Genomic DNA, 18,211 nt, shown 5'->3' with positions numbered 1-18,211 from the left:
GGGCCATGAGTCCCTGACAGAGACTTTGAAAGCCACAAAACTCCCTCCAGGACCCCAGGGGACAGATTAGATTAGGAACTCAGAAAAATGGACTCTGCAGTTCTAGCTCATCAACTTTTACACTAAAAATATTCTGCACAGCCAATGCAATAACACGAGCCCTCACTTCCATATTCCTTTCTCCTGCCGCCATCAGACTCCTGCCCCCACCCCCAAAGAGCCCAGACAGATGTCTAATAGCAAATTGTGTCAAACTCTCTTCAGGTCACAAACGACTCTGAATAGTTGATCTCTCTGCCTAGAGAAACCAACTATAGGGGCTCTGCTGAAAGAGAGGGAGAAATTCTTTTTGAAGATTTCCACCCCTTTTTAAAGAACCTTCTAAACTTTTCTAAGGTTCAACTTTCTAAGACAGACTGGGTATCACAACTGATACTACTGGTACAGATGAACATATTATCTACTAGCAGGTTTTCATTTGATAATGTGCCAGGCACTGTGTTTTGGGCTTTAGGTAAACACCTGTTATTCTATTACCCAGTTAACAAGTCTCTGAGGGCCATGCTGGCCACAGAGGAGTGCGGTGTAAGGAAGGTGGTACAGCAAAGTGATAAAGACTGAGGGCTCTGGAATTACAACTTGCTGGTTGGGCAAGTCACCTCCTCAACTAGGCCTGAGACTGCTGTAAGCTGGGAATAACAGCAGTGCCACAGTGGACAGCCAGGGTTACTGTGAGGACTAAATGAGAACACAAGAAAAGCCCAGCAACTGATTCTTGGGAAGCATTAGTCTTAGGTCCCTATTACAAAAGGTCACTGGTGAGAGTCAGGAGTTACTTTCCCTTCGTTTCCCTCACATTTTAAAGAGGAACAGGTGAATTGTCATTACTAAGGTTCTTTCAAGCTCCTATCAGAATTGCTGCCCTAGAGGCCTTTTACAAAAGCCAAAAAAACCCTCATGGTACAGAGCAGTGGTTATCAGATATATCCAGGCTAGGTATGTGCAGAAGTTATGGGGATTTCTGCATGTTGATTTCATAAGAACCTAACTTACTCTACTCTACAGACTGGAACTATTTTTTTCCAGCTATACAATATCACTAATATAAAATCACAACTATGGAAGAAGACCAGCTGCCAAATGAAGGACAACTTGAGGCACCGACAGAATTGTTAAGAGCACACTCTGGCCAGACTGCTGAGTCTGGACCTGAGCTCTACCATTCACTAGCTGGGTGGCCTTGGGTAAAGTTGCTGATGTCGCTAGGCTTCCATATCCATCCTCATCTGTAAAATAGGGATAATGGCAATTGTACCTATCTCTAACCAATGTTGCAAAGATTAAAGGATTTAATATAATGGAAGTGCTTAAAACAATGCCCAGCATATGTAAGCAACATATATGCTAAATAGCAATAAAAATAACTAACTGTGATGCTTGCTTGCTACTTGTTTTTCTTTTTAATCTGCAAGCTCTTAATGACAACTAAAGTTACAATGGGCAAAGACGTAAGAAGAAAAATTTACTGGAGAAAATCTAATTGAGAAAATTCTATTTTATTCCCATATACTTCCCTGCAGATTGGGAGAAATACCATAATTACTGAATTTCTATGTTGGGATTCCTTGGCCCAGCTCCCAGAACAGTTAAGAATCAACAAATCTGTGAAAAGAATCTACAGAGTTATCATGTAGATCCCTGCCTCGGCTGCACACTTGTGTGGCCTTGAAAGCCTCTGTGTCCTCACCATTTAGCTCAGGGGTTTCTGGGGTGACTGTAGGAGAGGAAGGATCTGGAAGGAGCAGGGGCAGCGTATGGCACAGAATAAATGTCTGTGGAAACAGACAAAGGCAACTTGGGCTCTTCCCTGAGGCACTGCCAACCTTTGGTGCCTGGTTTGCACAGGCCTGATAAGAACCTCTAGGATAGGTATTTTTAAGAAACAGTCCCCAAAGTAATGTCCAGAGCTTAGCAACAAGGTAAGTCCCAAGGATGAGGATGGGCAAACTATTTTAAGAGGCCTGCACTTCCCTCCAAACCTTTTCAGCTCCACTGAACTGATTAAAGTGGCCACCACCCTATGTCTGTACTGCACTCTGGAGCATGCTCTTTTTATTTTTTGTTAATCCTCACCAAGGAATATTTTTTCCATTGATTTTTAGAGAGAGTGGAAGGGAGGAGAGGAGGAAGAGAGGGGGAGAAGGGGAGAGAGGGAGAAAAAGACATCAATGTGAGAGACACATATCTTGGGTTGCCTCCCACACATACCACCACGGGGGCTGGGGATCAAACCTGCAACCCAGGTATGTGCTCTTGCCCTGGAATTGAACCCGTGACTCTTGGGTCTGTAGGCTGAAGTTCTAAGCACTGAGCAAAACTGTCCAGGGAGAACCATCAGTTATTTAAAAAGGTATTGCTTAATTTCTACATATTTGTGAATTTCCCAAAATTTTTCTGCCATCAATTTTTAATATCACTCCACATGACTGAAGTACATATTTTATACAATTTTAATCCTTTTACCTTTACTGAGGTTTTTTTAATAGCCTACCATATAGTCTACCTTGGAAAACGTTATGTATGTACTTGAGAAGAATGTGTATTCTACATTATTGGGTAGATAGTTCTCTCTCTCTCTCTATATATATATATATGTGAAGTCTAGTTGGGTTATAGTATTGTTCAAGTCTGCTATTTGCTTGTTGAGCTTCTGTATAGTTGTTCTATCCATTATTGAAAATGGGACATTAAAGTCTCCAACTATCATTATTGAACTCTCTATTTCTTTTCAAATCTGTTAATTTTTGCTCCACTTATTTTTTTGTGTGGCTCTGTTGTTAGATGCCTATGTGTTTATAACTGTTATATCTTCTCAGTAGATTTACCTTTTTATTACTAAAATGTCCCCTTTTATCTGATAACATTTTTTGTTTTAAGATCACTTTTAGGACAGCCACCCCAACTTTCTTAAGGTTGCTCTTTGCATGATACATCTTTTTCTATTCTTTACTTTCAACCTCTTTTTTATCCTCACCCAAGGACATTTTTTCATTTTTTTGTTCAGATAGAGTGGGAGGGAGAGAGAGAGACAGAAACATCGACGTGAAAAGGACACATCGAGTGGTTGCCATCCGCACGACCAACCAGGGCCGGGGACAAACTGCAATCAAGGTACATGCCCTTCGTGGGAACCAAACCCGGGTCTCTCTGGACCGCAGGCCGAAGCTCTAACTGCTGAGCCAAACCGGCCATGGCATCAACCTCTTTCTATCTTTGAATAGAAAGTATGTCTCCTGTAGGCTATATCTAATTGGATCTTTTTTAAAAAAGTCAAAGTGACAATCTGTCTTTTGAATGTGGTTTAATCCACTCACATTTAATATTATTGACAAAGTTGAATTTACTCCTGCATTTTTACTTTTTATTTCCTATCTGTGTTTTTAAAATTCCTTTATTTGTTCTTTTACACTTTCTTTTGCATTAAGTGGTATTATCTGATCTCTCTCTCAGGCCATTTCTGTTAACTGCTTTCTCCTGGTATGGGTCATACTTTCCTGTTTCTTTGCATGACCTTTCATTTTTGTTAGGCACTAGACATTGTAGGTAAATACTGTATCAACTCTGGATACTGATTCCCCTTCCTCCCTTCAGGGCTTGTTATGTTCTCGTTTGTTTAGTGACCTGGCGAACCCACTTCTCCAAGGCCTTGGTGTTACGACAGAGAGTGCGCAGCCTTGGGCATGTGCACAGTCTGCCTGGATGACAGGATTTTAGCATGACTCTCTTTAACTGGCTCTTTTTCTGATCTTTCTGCCTCATCTGGTATGCAACTCAGCTGTCAGGCTCTCCTAAATTGCTGGCTAAATACAGTTTTTGATAATGCCTTGAGGTATAAACCACACCAAAGTTTGATTCAATTAAATTCAGGTAGTGGGCACTGGCTGGTTTTGCTCAGCAGTTAGAGCCTTGGCCCGCGAACCAATGAGTCACGGGTTCAATTCCAATCAAGGGCATGCATCTCGGTTGCGGTTCATGCCCGGCCCTGGTCGGGTCATGAGGGAGACAACCAGTCGATGTGGCTCTATCACATCGATGTTTCTCTCTCCCTCCCTCCCACTCTATCTGATGATAAATAGAAAAGTATCCTCGAGCCCTGGCCAGTTTGGCTCAGCGGTTAGAGCGTCAGCCTGCGGTCCTGAGAGACCCGGGTTCGGTTCCCGCTAAGGGCACGTACCTCGGTTGCAGTTTGTCCCCGGCCCTGGTAGGTCGTGCGGGTGGTAGCCATTCGGTGTGTTCCTTTCACATCGATGTTTCTCTCTCTCTCTCTGTTCCTCTCTCTCCCTCCCACTCTACCTGAACAAAAAATGGAAAAATGTCCTTGGGTGAGGATTAAAAAAAAAGAAAAGTATCCTCGGGTGAGTAATTAAAAAAAAAATTGGGGTAGGGGTAGTTTTTGAGAACGAGGTCTGTTTTGACCTCGGAAGAGCTCTTCTTAGCCGCCTCTTTCCCTGTTTCTCTCTGGTAAACTAGATGGCATATGGTTTGGCTGTTTGTTCTCAAAAAGGGCTACAGCCTCCTTTTATTTGTTTAACACCAAAATCTACATTGTGTTTAGACTCAAACTTCCTCACATTCTGTTCTAACCTATTACCTCCCTCCACCCCCTTCCTGGCAAAATCTTGTTATTACTACTGCCAGTGGAGGTGGTAGCTTCTAGTCTTCTCTCTCTGTGTGGAACCTCTGTCCTGCTGAGCTGAGTAAAGGGAGGTAAGAACTATAGGATTCTTGGCCTGGAGTTGAGTAGAGCTTCTGTACTACGTGCAATATGGAGAGGGGCGGAGGAAAGGAGCCCTTGGCATTATGCTAAGTGAAATAAGTCAGTCAGAGAAAGACATATACTGACCGTACAATACTTATATGTAGAATCTAAGAAACCCAAACTCAGAGAAACAGAGTAGACTGGTGGTTACCAGGGGTTGGAGAAATGGGGAGACACTGTTTAATGGGTATGATCTTCCAGTTATAACATTAACAAGTTCTGGGAATCCATGATGATTATAGCTAATAATACTGGACCATATACTTAGTCAATGTTGCTAAGAGAATAAATTTTAAATGTTCTCAGCACAAAAAGGAAATGGTTATTATGTGATGAGAGAGAGTTGTTAGCTACGGCTGTGGTGGTAATCATTTAAAAATATATCAAATCAACACATTGTACACTTTAAACTTACAAAATGTTATATGTCAATCTCATAAAACTTGGCCACGTGCAATCAAGAATTTAGCCTCTTCGAGTTGGAGTTGGAGGGGGTTATAAAGCTGGAAGCCTGCCCTGGCCGGTTTGGCTTAGCAGTTGGAGCATCAGCCTGCGGACCAGTGAGTCCCGGGTTTGGTTCCTGCTAGGGGCACGTGCCAAAAAAAAAAGCTGGAAGCCTGCCCCTCCTAGATACCAAATTCCTTTTTTGTGCTGAGGAAACCCTGTACTACATTTGCCCAGAGTGGAACTCCATGATTCATAACTTCTAATGTCTTACTGTTCTTACTGAGTTTTAATAGATTTTCCTGAAGAAATGTTTCATTTGCTGTATGCTCTTAGAACAATTTCTACAGACTTTACGTGGATGGTTTTGTCACCGTTGTTTTTATGTTTTGTTTGTAGTTTCACTGGGGAAACATGTAGTTCCACAGAGCTCTGCACATTGCCGTTCCAGAACTACCTCCCTTCAATTTTATCTGCATGATTCAGTGAGAATTCTTGGGTTTGTACCATCTGACCCCATCCTGTTGGCCAGAGTCAAATGCTTCAGAGTTGGGCAACTGACCCAAGATGGCCAGACTCCTTCACCAGGTAGCTGGAGCTGAGACTAGGATCCTACACATTTACTGGGCAGCCTAGTAAAAAGAGAAGACTAAGGAAGGGAGAGACAGAGTAAGAACTCTCTGGGTTCCTAAAAATGCTCTGGTTATTGGCTCCAGAAAGTCTCTCCTATTGTGCACTCTCTCCAATAAGACTGGTCCCCTTAGAGGGAGTTCAAAGAGGTTTCTATCATTAGCTATCGAAAGAATCTTACCAATCATGACCTAGGATTCCCTGAGGAAAAATTCTACTTTGAACAAATTTCAATTTATCTTCCTTAGAAAATAGGTCAAGAATGGCTCCAGGAATCCACAGGAAAGTACCCCACCTCTCAGGAGACCCATCACAAGTACCTTGACTGTGCTCTGATTCTTCATTAGCCACGCGCATCAGGGCATCTAGCACCAAAGCATTGTCGAGCCATGTGTACCACTCCTCCAACTCCTGAAGGAAGCTGGCTGTGCCCGTTGACTCTGACACCTTTCGAGTTGCCAGCTTGCAGAGCCGCTCAACAAAGCCAGGGATGCTGAGAAGGGCCGCTGCCAAAGAAAGAAAAGAGGTAATTTTCAAATCAGAGACCAGCTCTAAAGTCCTCAACAAACAACTTCCTCTCACCTGCATGACAGTTATGATTTCTAACCTGACAGCAGCTAGTCAGCAACAGCTTCCCTTTAAAATGAAAGGCCAGCCCGGCCAGTGTGGCTCAGTGGTTGAGCGCTGACCCATTCAAGAGGTTGTTGGTTCGATTCCCAGTCAGGGCACATCCTCAGTGAGGGGCTTGCAGAAGGCGGCCAATCAATGTTCTCTCTCATCAATGTTTCTATCTCTCTCTCTCCCTCTCCCTTCCTTTCTCTCTAAAATCAATAAAGGAAAAAAGAAAAGAAAAGAAAAGAAGTGTATTCATTTAAAAATAAAATATAATGAAAGGCCAAACAAAGGTAAAATAGTAACAAAGTTATAGAAACACATATATTTTAGCAGGTGCATTTATATCTACTGGTGGAAATATAAACTGGAATAACTTATGCCTTAAATCTGTATGTCTTTGAGCCACAAGGTCCATTTCTGGAAATTTACCATAAGGAAATAACCAATTATATATGCAAAGATGGCTATATATAGATGTGCACTGGTGTGGTTTCTATAACAAAAAGGTGGAAATAACTACTTGTTCATTAATAGCATATTGATTAAATATGATATATCCATACAATGGAATACAACAGACACTAAGAACAATGACACATACCTCTCTATACAGTGACTCCAAAAGAGGTTTACATTTTCTTACAGAAAGATGCTTAAATATTACCTAAACAGTATTGGCTTGCTTTCTTAAAAAAATTTAAAACTTTGCTTCTTTAAATTATGTACATAATATACACATAAAGAATAAAAAGATATATACTAAGGTACTTACTGTGGCTGTTTCTGAGTAGAAAAGAATATAAATGTTTCTTTTAAAACTACTTAATCTAAAGTTTGATTTTTCTATAACAAACAAATACTGGCAGGAATCAAAAGAGATAAGCCTTTTTTTTTTTGGTAAATTTAGAAACTGAATAATTATCCAACTCCTATAACTGAATAATTATCCCATTTCTATTCCCACCAATCCCATATTACTCACAATAATGAGGAAGATGGAAATTCTGATGAGCCCAAGAGAATATAATAAACTTTGAAAGCAGGGAAATCTGGGTTCAAATCTTAGCAACATCATTTAGTCTTCTTTAAAATAAGGCTAATGTCTGTACATATGTTTGTATGTGGATTAAACCTTTCAGGAAGGATAGAAAAAAGCAGTTGCTGAAGGCAAAAAGAATTAGGCCAATGGAAAGAGAGTGGGAGGGAAACTTTTCAATGAACACCTTTTTGAATCTGTAGGTTTTTTTGAACCATGCAAATGTGTCATCTAATTCAAAATTAATAAATACCTAGATATTTCATAATATCAAGATATTACTATTTTTATTTTTAAAAATCAAGACATTACTATTAATTTGAGAGAGTATAATATGGTATTGAAGTTATGTTTAAAAAGAGTCATTATCTTGTAGAAACATTGAAATGTATACAAGTGAAATTTTAAGATGTTTGGGATTTGCTTCAAAATAATCCAAAGTGAGGAAGGGAGGAGTGAATGGGGCTAGGTAATGGGTATGTGAGGATCGTTATACTGTTATGTTTGTCATATATGAGTTTCTACTTTCATATGTGGAAAGTTTCCCATTAATAAAAAATTTTAAAGTAAATTAAAAGAATACTACATTAAAGAAAATTCTTTGAAAAATTAAGACAAAGTAATAGGAAGATTATATGAAGTCACATAAATTCAGTCCCAGCACAGAGCTAGGCAAATAATCTTAGCTTTCTTTCCATCCTTTATATATTAGTGAGTGACTATAAAATGATGTTTGACCTCATTAAAAAAAGTGAATTAAAACTACAAATTAATTTTCCCTTGAAAAGTTAAACACAGAATTATCATATGATCCAGCAATTCCACTAAGTATATATCCAAAAGAAATTTAAAAACGTGTTCAAATATGTACACACATATTCACAGCAGCACTATTCACAACAGCCAAAAGGTAGAAACAACTCAAATGTGTATCCAATGAATGGATAAACAAACTGTGCTATATACATACAATGAATATTATTCAGCTATAAAAAGGAATTAAACAGTGACATGCTACAGTGAAAGACACCATGCTAAGTGAAAAAAGCATGATACATGATACAAAAGGTCACACATTGTAAGACTCCATTTGTATAAAATATCCAGTTTAGGTAAATCCACAGATAGAAAGCAGGTGATAGCCAGGAGTTGAGGAAAATGGGGACTAACTGCTTAATGTGTATGGGGTTTTTTCCTGGAGTGATGAAACTGTTTTAGAACTAGATGAACAAATGTAAATGCACATTATATATACAAGTTGTAAATGTACTAAATATACTAGATTGTTCATTTAAATGGTTAATTGTGTTACTTTCATCTCAATTAAAAAAATACACCGAGATAGCTTTTTTGGTTTTTGTTTTTTCCGAGATAACAATTTTTACTTACCAGTTTGACAAATACCAGTAAGTTTAAAAAGGCTCTCTACTGGGAAGGGTATACAGAGTCGGAAGATGAATCAGTAATTTCCTTGGAAGTGTAATTTGTCAACATCTATCAAATTTTAAAAGGCAAATATCCTGCACAACATAATCTATACAAAGGTTGTTATTTGTAGAAACAAAGACTTGAAACAAACCAAATTTCCATCAATAGGGGACTAGATAAATGATGGTATGCCCATATAAAATACTATGTACGTGTAAAAAGGAATCAGATAATTCAAATTTACTGGAATGGAATGCTTTTGCAAGATAAAGTTACAAGTCAGGGGCAGAAGTGATGTCTATTAATAAATGAGATTGGATTCTACATGCAAATCTTCACAAAGCTGGACTTTTACTCTCATGCCTCTTTTCTCCAGTTTCCTTAGCTGTTCCTCATAAAACAGTTCCTAAGACCTAATCTTTTCACCATGCATACTGAACAGAGCCCTTCAGATATGACCTGCCCAGGATTCAGGGTTCTGAAACTCTGACTCTCCCCCACCCCCAAACACTCGCCCAATTATGCTCACCAACTTCTATACAGTCTCAGGTGATTAGCACCCCAGCACGGTACAGTTTTTGTAATTCTCACAGCCTTACCAGTAGCTCCAACATACGGTTGGTTAACGTTAAACTGGCTGACAACTAAAACACCCACTACTTCCGAGAGCTTCTGCAAAAGCAGACTTCTCTCTTCTTGTTTGTTAAAACATCAGTATTTCCCAAATACTCCTGTAAATTTGCCTCTCACAGGTTAGGCCCTGCTTTTCAGCTCTCTGAGATGATTCTAAATTCCACCGGAGCTCATGTTGCAAAAATCAGCCCCTCTCAGCTCAGGGTCACCTATAAACATAATTATCTTGCACCGTGGCTTCATCTCTCTCTCTAAAATCTTGAATGCTTCCCCCCACCAGATGCAGCCATTTTTTCCTATCTGAATTGAGACAAGGAACAACTAGTAATTCTGAGAATCCCCAAAAGGGCTCTAATATTTTAATTATCTGAGCTCCAGGAAGATAAGATAAAGCATTATTTTGCTGGGCAAGAAAACTAGCTCAGAGTTACAGTATATTGAAAAACAAAACACACTTCAGTTTTCCAAACTGTTATGGACCAAATTGTATGTCTCCCCCTGCCTCCTTCCCAATTTCATACATTGAAAGCCTTGATCTACAATATGACTAATTTGGAGACAGGCCTTTAGGGAGATAATCAGATGGGGTCATAATAGTAGGGCCCTTATCCAATAGGACCAGCGTCCTCCTTATATGAGAGAAGAGACACCAGAAATCTCTTTCTTCTGCATGCACAGAGGAAAAGCCACATGAGGACATAGTGGAAAGTGGCTGGCTACAAGCCAGGAAGAGAGGTCTCCCCAGAAACCAACACTGATGGCTCCTTGATCTTGGATCTCTAGTTTTCAGAACTGTGAGAAAATTAATTTCTGTTATTTAAGCGACCCAGTCTATGATACTTTATTATGGCAGTCAGAGCTGATTTACTACACATACCTCTATTTAAAAGTATTCATTATTGGAATTCAATTAAAGAAGGACAACAGCCCTGGCCAGTTTGGCTGCAGCTTGTAGAGCGCTGGCCTGTGGTCCAGAGAGACCCGGGCTCAGTTCCCACTAAGGGCATATATCTTGGTTGCAGTTTGTCCCTGGCCCAGGTTGGGTTGTGTGGGTGGCAACCACTTGATGTGTCCCTTTCACGTCGATGTTTCTCTCTCACTCTCTCTCCCTTCCACTCTATCTGAACAAAATATGGAAAAATGTCCTCGGGTGAGGATAAAAAAAAAAAAAAAGACAATAATGAGGACTAAGACCTTTCTCATCTACTTACGATTTTTAAAAAATGTTCTTATTGAATTTTAGAGAGAGAGGAAGGGAGAGGGGGAGAAAGAGAGAGAAACATCTATTGGCTGCCTCCTGCACAACCCCTCCTACTGGGGATTAAGCCCGAAACTCAGGCATGTGCCCTGACCAGGAATTGAACTGGTGATCTCTTGGTGCATGGGAGGATGCTCAATCCACTGAGCCACACCAGTTGGGCTACTTGTGATTTAACTATGTTCACCTTGGCCTTCCCAGTGCATTTGACTGGAGAAAAATATGTGCAGAATTGGGGAGTGGAACGGAATTATGGTCAGAAAGCTGGGAAGGCCTAGATCCTGTACAAAACATCATGTGTTAAAATACAACATTTAATAAAGCTTTTTATTCCAAAAGATATAAGCAGACATCACATGGAGATTATATCATGTGTTAGCCACATAGGTATGAAAGTGAACCTAGACATTTCATAAAGACTTTCTTTTTTTAATCTCCCAAATCAAAGAAAACTGGCTTGGTGTTAAAATTCAGTTAATTAAAAAACCAACTGACTAGAAAACCTCATTCCCCAAGGATGATGGGTAATGCTGGTTCTACTTAAGTCAGCTTACAAGCAGGTACATGAAAGTAATCAATACTAACAGGATAAAAACAATTTCTTTTTTTTTCTTTATTGATTTTAGAGAGAGAAGGGAGAGGGAGAAAGAGATAGAAACATCAATTGGCCGCCTCCTGCATGACCGCCCTGGGGATTGGACCTACAAACTGGGCTAGTGCCCTGACCGGGAATCGAAACAGTAACCTCTTGGTGCAAGGCTTGATGCTCAACCACTGAGCCACACCGACTGGGCTAAAAGAGATTTCTTAAATGGGAAACTAAAAGTTGAAAGTTCCTTAGTGCCTCAGCACACACAGGTACCCAGTACTGAGCCTTTATGACCCTCAGTTTCCTAAGGTGTGCAATGGAGATACTAATCTCTTTCACAGGGCTGCTTGTAGGATTACATAAAATCACTTCTAGGTAAATGTTCTTCTGGCTCCATGTCTGCCATATAACAGGAGATTAAAAAATGTGAGCTTCTGTCAGTGTATACGTATGTGTACGTTTAAATCTGCTTTGAGGTATAATTTAGTTATAATAAAATTTGCATGACTTTAAGAATGTATATTTTATGATTTACTAACCTGAGTACTCCTCAAAAGTCCCAACAAAAGAGGAGGGGGAAAGAAAAGCCTACACAGACCAAGGAAGGCTATGGACTTGGCCCCCAAGATAATGAACAAATACACAAAAATTTTGCATACTCTAAGTGGACCCCAGGAACCCTCAAATGGATTAATCTCTAGAGATAATGAAAAAGCTAAATGATTTAGGAAGATATCTTAGAGCTACAATCTTAAAATTCTGAAGTTTGAAGATTTTACCTTGGTTAATTTCAGCTGCAGAAGGCCCCAAGCTCAAGCTCTTCTTCTGTTGAGCATTTTTGGCAAGAAGTGTGTGCTTGTCATCATTTCCTGTATCCATCTCTGAAATGGTGACAGCCAGGATCCGGCAGAAATTAGCAAGCTGCTGCTGATCGAAATTGGATACTAAGGAGCTCAGATTGGGGACTTCATCTAGTCGGATCATTTCCTACAGAAGACACAAATAAAACAATCCCTGTGCTCAGTGCATTCGATATTGGATGTGCTCCTCTTTTGCATTCCCCTAAGAATGTGGCCACTTAGGTTCAAATCCCAATTCTGTGATTTACAGCTGTGCAACCTAAAGTAAGTTATGGGACCTCTCTAAGTCTCTGCTCATTTGTCAAATGGGACTAACCTACCTCATAGGACTGGTCTGAAGAGCAAACCCTTTGAGCACTACTGTTCTCATTCTCTGCCTTTGCTCATGTGGCTCGTTATGCCTATTAAGAAAAACAAAGAGGCCCTGGAGGGTTTGGCTCAGCAGTTAGAGCGTCAGCCTGCGGTCCAGAGAGACTCAGGTTCAGTTCCGCTAAGGGCATGTACCTCGGTTGCCGTTTGTCCCCGACCCTGGTTGGTCGTGCGGATGGCAACCACTCGATGTGTCCCTTTCACGTTGATGTTTCTCTCTCTCTCTCTCTTCCTCCCACTGTATCTAAACAAAAAATAGAAAAATGTCCTCAGGTGGGGATTAAAAAAAGAAAAGAAAAACAAAGAGCCCTGGCCAAATTGGCTCAGCGGTTAGAGTGTCAGCCCAAGGACCAAAGGGTTATGGGTTCGATTCTAGTCAAGGGCATGTATCTGGGTTGCAGGTTCAATCCCTGACCCAGAGGGGGACGTGTGGGAGGCAACCAATCAATTTTTCTCTATCCCTCTCCCTTCCACTCTCTTAAAAAAAAAAAAAATCAATGGACAAATATCCTTGTGTGAAGATTAACAAAAAAAAATACCTACCAATCATTCTTGCTACAGATGTTTTCTTCGTAAGAAATAACCTATTTCAAAAATATAGCTGAAGGCCCCTGTTTATCCCCCATCCAGTTATATTCCCTTCTCTGTCTCCAGAGGCAGTCATTATTTTGAACTTTGTGTTTTTTACACTTAGGAACATTTCCATAAAAACCTATGGTAGAAGATGGCGGTGTAGGTAAACACGGTATCGCATCTTCCCACAACCACATCAAAGTTACAACTAAACTACAGAACAACCATCATTCAAAACCACCTGAAATCAAGCTGAATAGAAGTCCTACAACTACGGAATTAAAGCAGCAGCCACATCCAGACTGGTAGGAGGGGCGGAGGCGCGATGGGGTGGTCCCACACCCATGTGTGGTGGATAAAAATCAGGAGGACACCTCGGCCGGGAAGGTCCTTCCTGAGGACTGAAGGGTCCCCGGCCCACACCAGGTGCCCCGCTCCGGGTTCCAGTGCCAGGAAGAGAAGTCCCCATAACTGCTGGCTGGAAAAAGCAGCGGGAACTGAGGCTCAGGGAAGCTGATGCGGCTGGAGCCCCGGGCAGCTCCTTAAAGGGCCACGCACGGACTTATCGGACTCTCTTTCTCTAAGCTTGGAGCTCGAGGGGCACCAGAGACATACAGGGAAGAACTGAGCTGTTTGGCACTGGAGCGAGGGCTGGAGAGGGGGCTTTCTCTGGGACAAACGTGCTGTCAGAGGCCTTTGTTCCTTTGGTGACCCCTTCCCTGGGGCGGCAGACAGCTACCATATCTGGGACTCCAGCAACCTGGCTCACACTGGTAACCCCGCCCTGGTGATTCCCTGAGGCCCCGCCCCACCCAACTTTCAGGTCCATCCAAGCTGTTGCCACTTGCTTAACTGTAGGATTGGCCTGTCTTGTATCCTGCTTCAGGTTTTTCCTAAATTCTTTCAAATGAGCAGCATCTGGTCTCAGCGAGCCCCATACCACTCGTTAAGTAATACATAGACACAAACACAGGAAGGCAGCCAAAATGAGGAAACAAAGAAGCAGGTCCCAAATGAAACAACAGAACAAAACCCCAAGAAAAGAACTAAGCGAAATGGAGATAAGCAACCTAACAGATGCTGAGTTCAAAATACTGCTTATAAGCATGTTCAATGAATTTAGTGAGAACCTCAGTGAACTTAGGGCCTCAAGAGCATAAAAAAGAACCAATAAGAAATGATGGATGCACAGTCAGAAATGAAGGAGGCATTAACTGAAATAAAGAATAATTTACACAGATTCAATAGTAGAGTAGGTAAAGCCAAGAAGCAAACCACTGATTTGGAATATAAGGAAGCAAAAAACACCCAATCAGAACAACAAAAAGAAAAAAGAATAAAAAAAAAATGAGGATAGTGTAAGGAGCCTCTGGGACAACTTCAAGCGTGCCAACATTCGCATCTTAGGAGTGCCAGAAGGAGAAGAGCGAGAACAAGAAATCGAAAACCTGTTTGAAACAATAATGGCAGAAAACTTTCCTAACTTGGTGAAGGAAACAGACATACAAGTCCAGGAAGCACAGAGAGCCCCAAACAAGATGAACCCCAAGAGGCCCACACCAAGACACATCATCATCAAAATGCAAAAGGTTCAAGACAAATAGAGAATCTTAAAAGCAGCAAGAGAAAGGCAGCTAGTTACCTACAAGGGAGTTCCCATAAGGCTGTCAGCTGATTTCTCAAAAGAAACTTTGCAGGCCAGAAGGGAGTGGCAAGAAATATTCAGAGTGATGAAAAGCAAGAACCTACAACCAAGATTACTCTATCCTGCAAAGCTGTCATTCAGAATCGATGGCCATATAGAGAGTTTCCCAGACAAGAAAAAGTTAAAGGAGTTCATCACCACCAAACTGTTATTACATGAAATGATGAAGGGTCTTTTTGAAGAAAAAGATAAAATATATCAACAAACAAAATGGCAATGAATACATATCTATCAACAATGGAATCTACAAACAAAATGAACAGGTAGAACAGAAACATCCTCATATATACAGAGAACATTTTGTTGGTTGCCAGATGGGAGGGGTGTTGGGGAAATGGGTGAAAAAGGTGAAGGGATTAAGAAGTACAAATTGGTTGCTAGACTGACAAACCTCAAAGGGAAGGGGTTTGGGGGGTGGGAAGAAATAAACCAAAGAACTTATATGCATAACCAATGGACACGGACAATAGTGTGGGAAAAGGCAGGAGGGGGGCGGGAGTGGGGAGAAGGGGGGGTCAATGGGGGGAAAATGAGGAACATCTGTAATACATTCTACATTCAACAATAAAGATTAAAAAGAAAAACAAAAACCTATGGTATTATTCTGCATGCAGAGTGAATGGTATCATATACCACCTTACTTACTTTCATTCAACATTGAGATTTAACTACACTGATATAAGTAGCTCTAGTTCACTCATTTTTAATTGTTTTACTCCACAATTGTCTTTCTATATATATAATTTTTCACAATTAGACAATGTTGTAATGAACATTCCTATAGGTGTCTCCTTCTGTATATACACAGGTAACCAATTATCTAGAAAAAGTGACAGGCATTCTTGCCTTTTTCTTGAGTTTAATAGAAATATATCCAAAGTTTAACACTAAGTTTAATGTTTGCTGTAAGTTTTAATAAACATCCTATATCAAGTTAAGGAATTTCCCTTCTAGTCCTAGCTTTTATCATGAATGAGTACTGAATTTTATAAAATGCTTTTTGTTATCTGGTTATAGTATTCTCTGTGCCAGAGAAATACCCAATCCAGTAGAAGTTAAGTAAATTAGTGGGAGAAAAAGTATCAGGTATTATCTGAGGAATCTAAGAATGTTTCAAAAGGAAAAAAGTTCATGTAATACATGACATTTGCAGATTTTAAGAAAAAAATATTTTAAATTAAAAATCTGTGTCTAAATGGACCCACAAGTTCAAATCCATGTTATTCAAGGGTCAAATGTACTTTTTTATTTGTTTGATATATACAACATATGGTATAAAGCATAACAAAGTGAATAGCTCCATGTGTCTTCATTATCACATGTCCATGCCTGCCAGGGGTGACCACCACTATCCTGAATTTTATTACTACTTTGCCTTTAAAAACAGTTTTATCATTCCTGGCTGGTGTGGCTCAGTGGTTGAGCGTTGACCCATGCACCAAGAGGTCACCGGTTTGATTCCTGGTCAGGGCACATGCCCAGGTTGTGGGCCTGATCCCCAGTGGGGGGCATGCAGGAGGTAGCCAATGATGTTCTCTCTCATCCATGTTTCTAACTCTCTCTTTCCTTTCCTCTCTCTCTAAAAATCAGTAAAGAAAAAATATTTTTAAAAAAAGTTTTATCATATAATTTAAGTTTGCTTATTTTTGAGCTCTATAAAAATGAAATATTATATATAAGTTTTATGCAACTGATTTCTAGCAATAATTTCTATGGTTCAGCTGTGCTGTTGCCTTTAGCAACAGTTCATTTATTTCCACCACTTTCTAACACAAACACCTCTTTATTGTGCTTTGCTTTACTGCACCTCACAGATGTTGCGTTTTTATTTTTTTTATTTTTTTTATTTTTTTTTTAACTTTTTTTTCTTTATTGATTTTAGAGAGAGAGGAAGTGAGAAGGAGAGAGAGAGATAGAAACATTGATGAGATAGAATATCGATTGGCTGCCTTCTGCATGCCCCCCACTGGGGATCGGGCCTACAACCTGGGCATGTGTTCTTTTTTTTTTTTTTTAATCCTCATCCGAGGACATTTTTCCATTTTTTGTACAGATAGAGTAGGAGGGAGAGAGAGGAAGAGAGAGAGAGGGAAACATCGATGTGAAAGGGACACATCGAGTGGCTGCCACCCGCACGACCAACCAGGGCCGGGGACAAACTGCAACCGAAGTACATGCCCTTAGCGGGAACCGAACCCGGGTCTCTCCAGACCGCAGGCCGACGCTCTAACCGCTGAGCCAAACCGGCCAGGGCAGATGTTGCGTTTTTAACAAACAGAAGGCAAGACCTCCACCAGAAAAAAGGTTACGACTCACTTTATTGTGATACTCGCTTTACTCCAAGGGTCTGGAACTGAACCCGCAGTATCTTGGAGGTATGCCTGTATTCTACTGAATAGAGTACATTTACCCCTTTTCCTGTTGACAGATCATAGACTTGGTTTCAGTTTTTTATTCTGTGTTCTTGATGAACATGTGCAGTTTTTCTGGGGCAGTGGCTTACAAACCATTCTAACAATGCCCAGGAATAAGAAATACATTTTCCGCCCTGGCCAGTTTGGCTCAGCGGTTGGAGCATTGGCCTGCGGACCAAAGAGTCCCGGGTTCGGTTACCGCTAGGGGCAGGTACTAAAAAAAAAAAAAAATTTTCCATAACAATCCAGTAAACATACATATGTGAATGTATAGATACATGTGTAAATATAAAACAATGTCTTCAAACAATACCCTTACGTGATACCCTTTGATCTTTTCTATATAGCTGGAAGACCCACTGAATTGATTTCACAACCTCTTGGCTTCAATTTAGAGTTTTCTTTTTTTTTTCTTTTGTCTTTATTGAATACATTACAGATGTTCCTCATTTTTCCCACACTGTTGTCTGTGTCCATTGGTTATGCATATATGCATATAAGTTCTTTGGTTTATTTCTTCCCACCCCCCTAACCCCCCCCCTTCCCTTTGAGGATTGTCAGTCTAGCAACCAATTTGTACTTCTTAATCCCTTCACCTTTTTCACCCATTCCCCCATCTCCCCTCCCATCTAGCAACCAACAAAATGTTCTCTATATCTATGAGAATGTTTCTGTTCTGCTTGTTCATTTTGTTTTTAAATTCAATTGTTGATAGCTATGTATTCACTGCCACTTTGTTTGTTCATATTTTTTATCTTTTTCTTCAAGAAGACCCTTCAACATTTCATATAATAACGGTTTGGTGGTGATGAACTCCTTTAACTTTTTCTTATCTGGG

At 40.4% G+C, this 18,211-nt stretch overlaps 1 protein-coding gene across 4 annotated transcripts in view; it reads right to left on the bottom strand.

The window, feature by feature from the left end:
• LOC118619300 (transient receptor potential cation channel subfamily C member 4 associated protein) overlaps positions 1-18,211 on the bottom strand; it is an 84,211-nt gene that overhangs the window by 21,403 nt on the left and 44,597 nt on the right. For all 4 annotated transcript variants that reach the window (XM_036245983.1, XM_036245981.1, XM_036245982.1 and 1 more), the window contains 2 exons: positions 12,232-12,439; positions 6,214-6,399 (listed from right to left, as the gene is read on the bottom strand). In XM_036245983.1, coding sequence (XP_036101876.1) covers positions 6,214-6,399; positions 12,232-12,439 — 394 coding nt within the window. The remainder of the gene's footprint in view (positions 1-6,213; positions 6,400-12,231; positions 12,440-18,211) is intronic.

This window comes from Molossus molossus, unplaced genomic scaffold, assembly GCF_014108415.1.
Source record: "Molossus molossus isolate mMolMol1 unplaced genomic scaffold, mMolMol1.p scaffold_m16_p_6, whole genome shotgun sequence".
Lineage (NCBI taxonomy): Eukaryota > Metazoa > Chordata > Mammalia > Chiroptera > Molossidae > Molossus > Molossus molossus.
The sequence above is the reverse complement of the archived record's forward strand: the minus strand, read 5'-3'. Positions and strand labels throughout refer to the sequence as shown.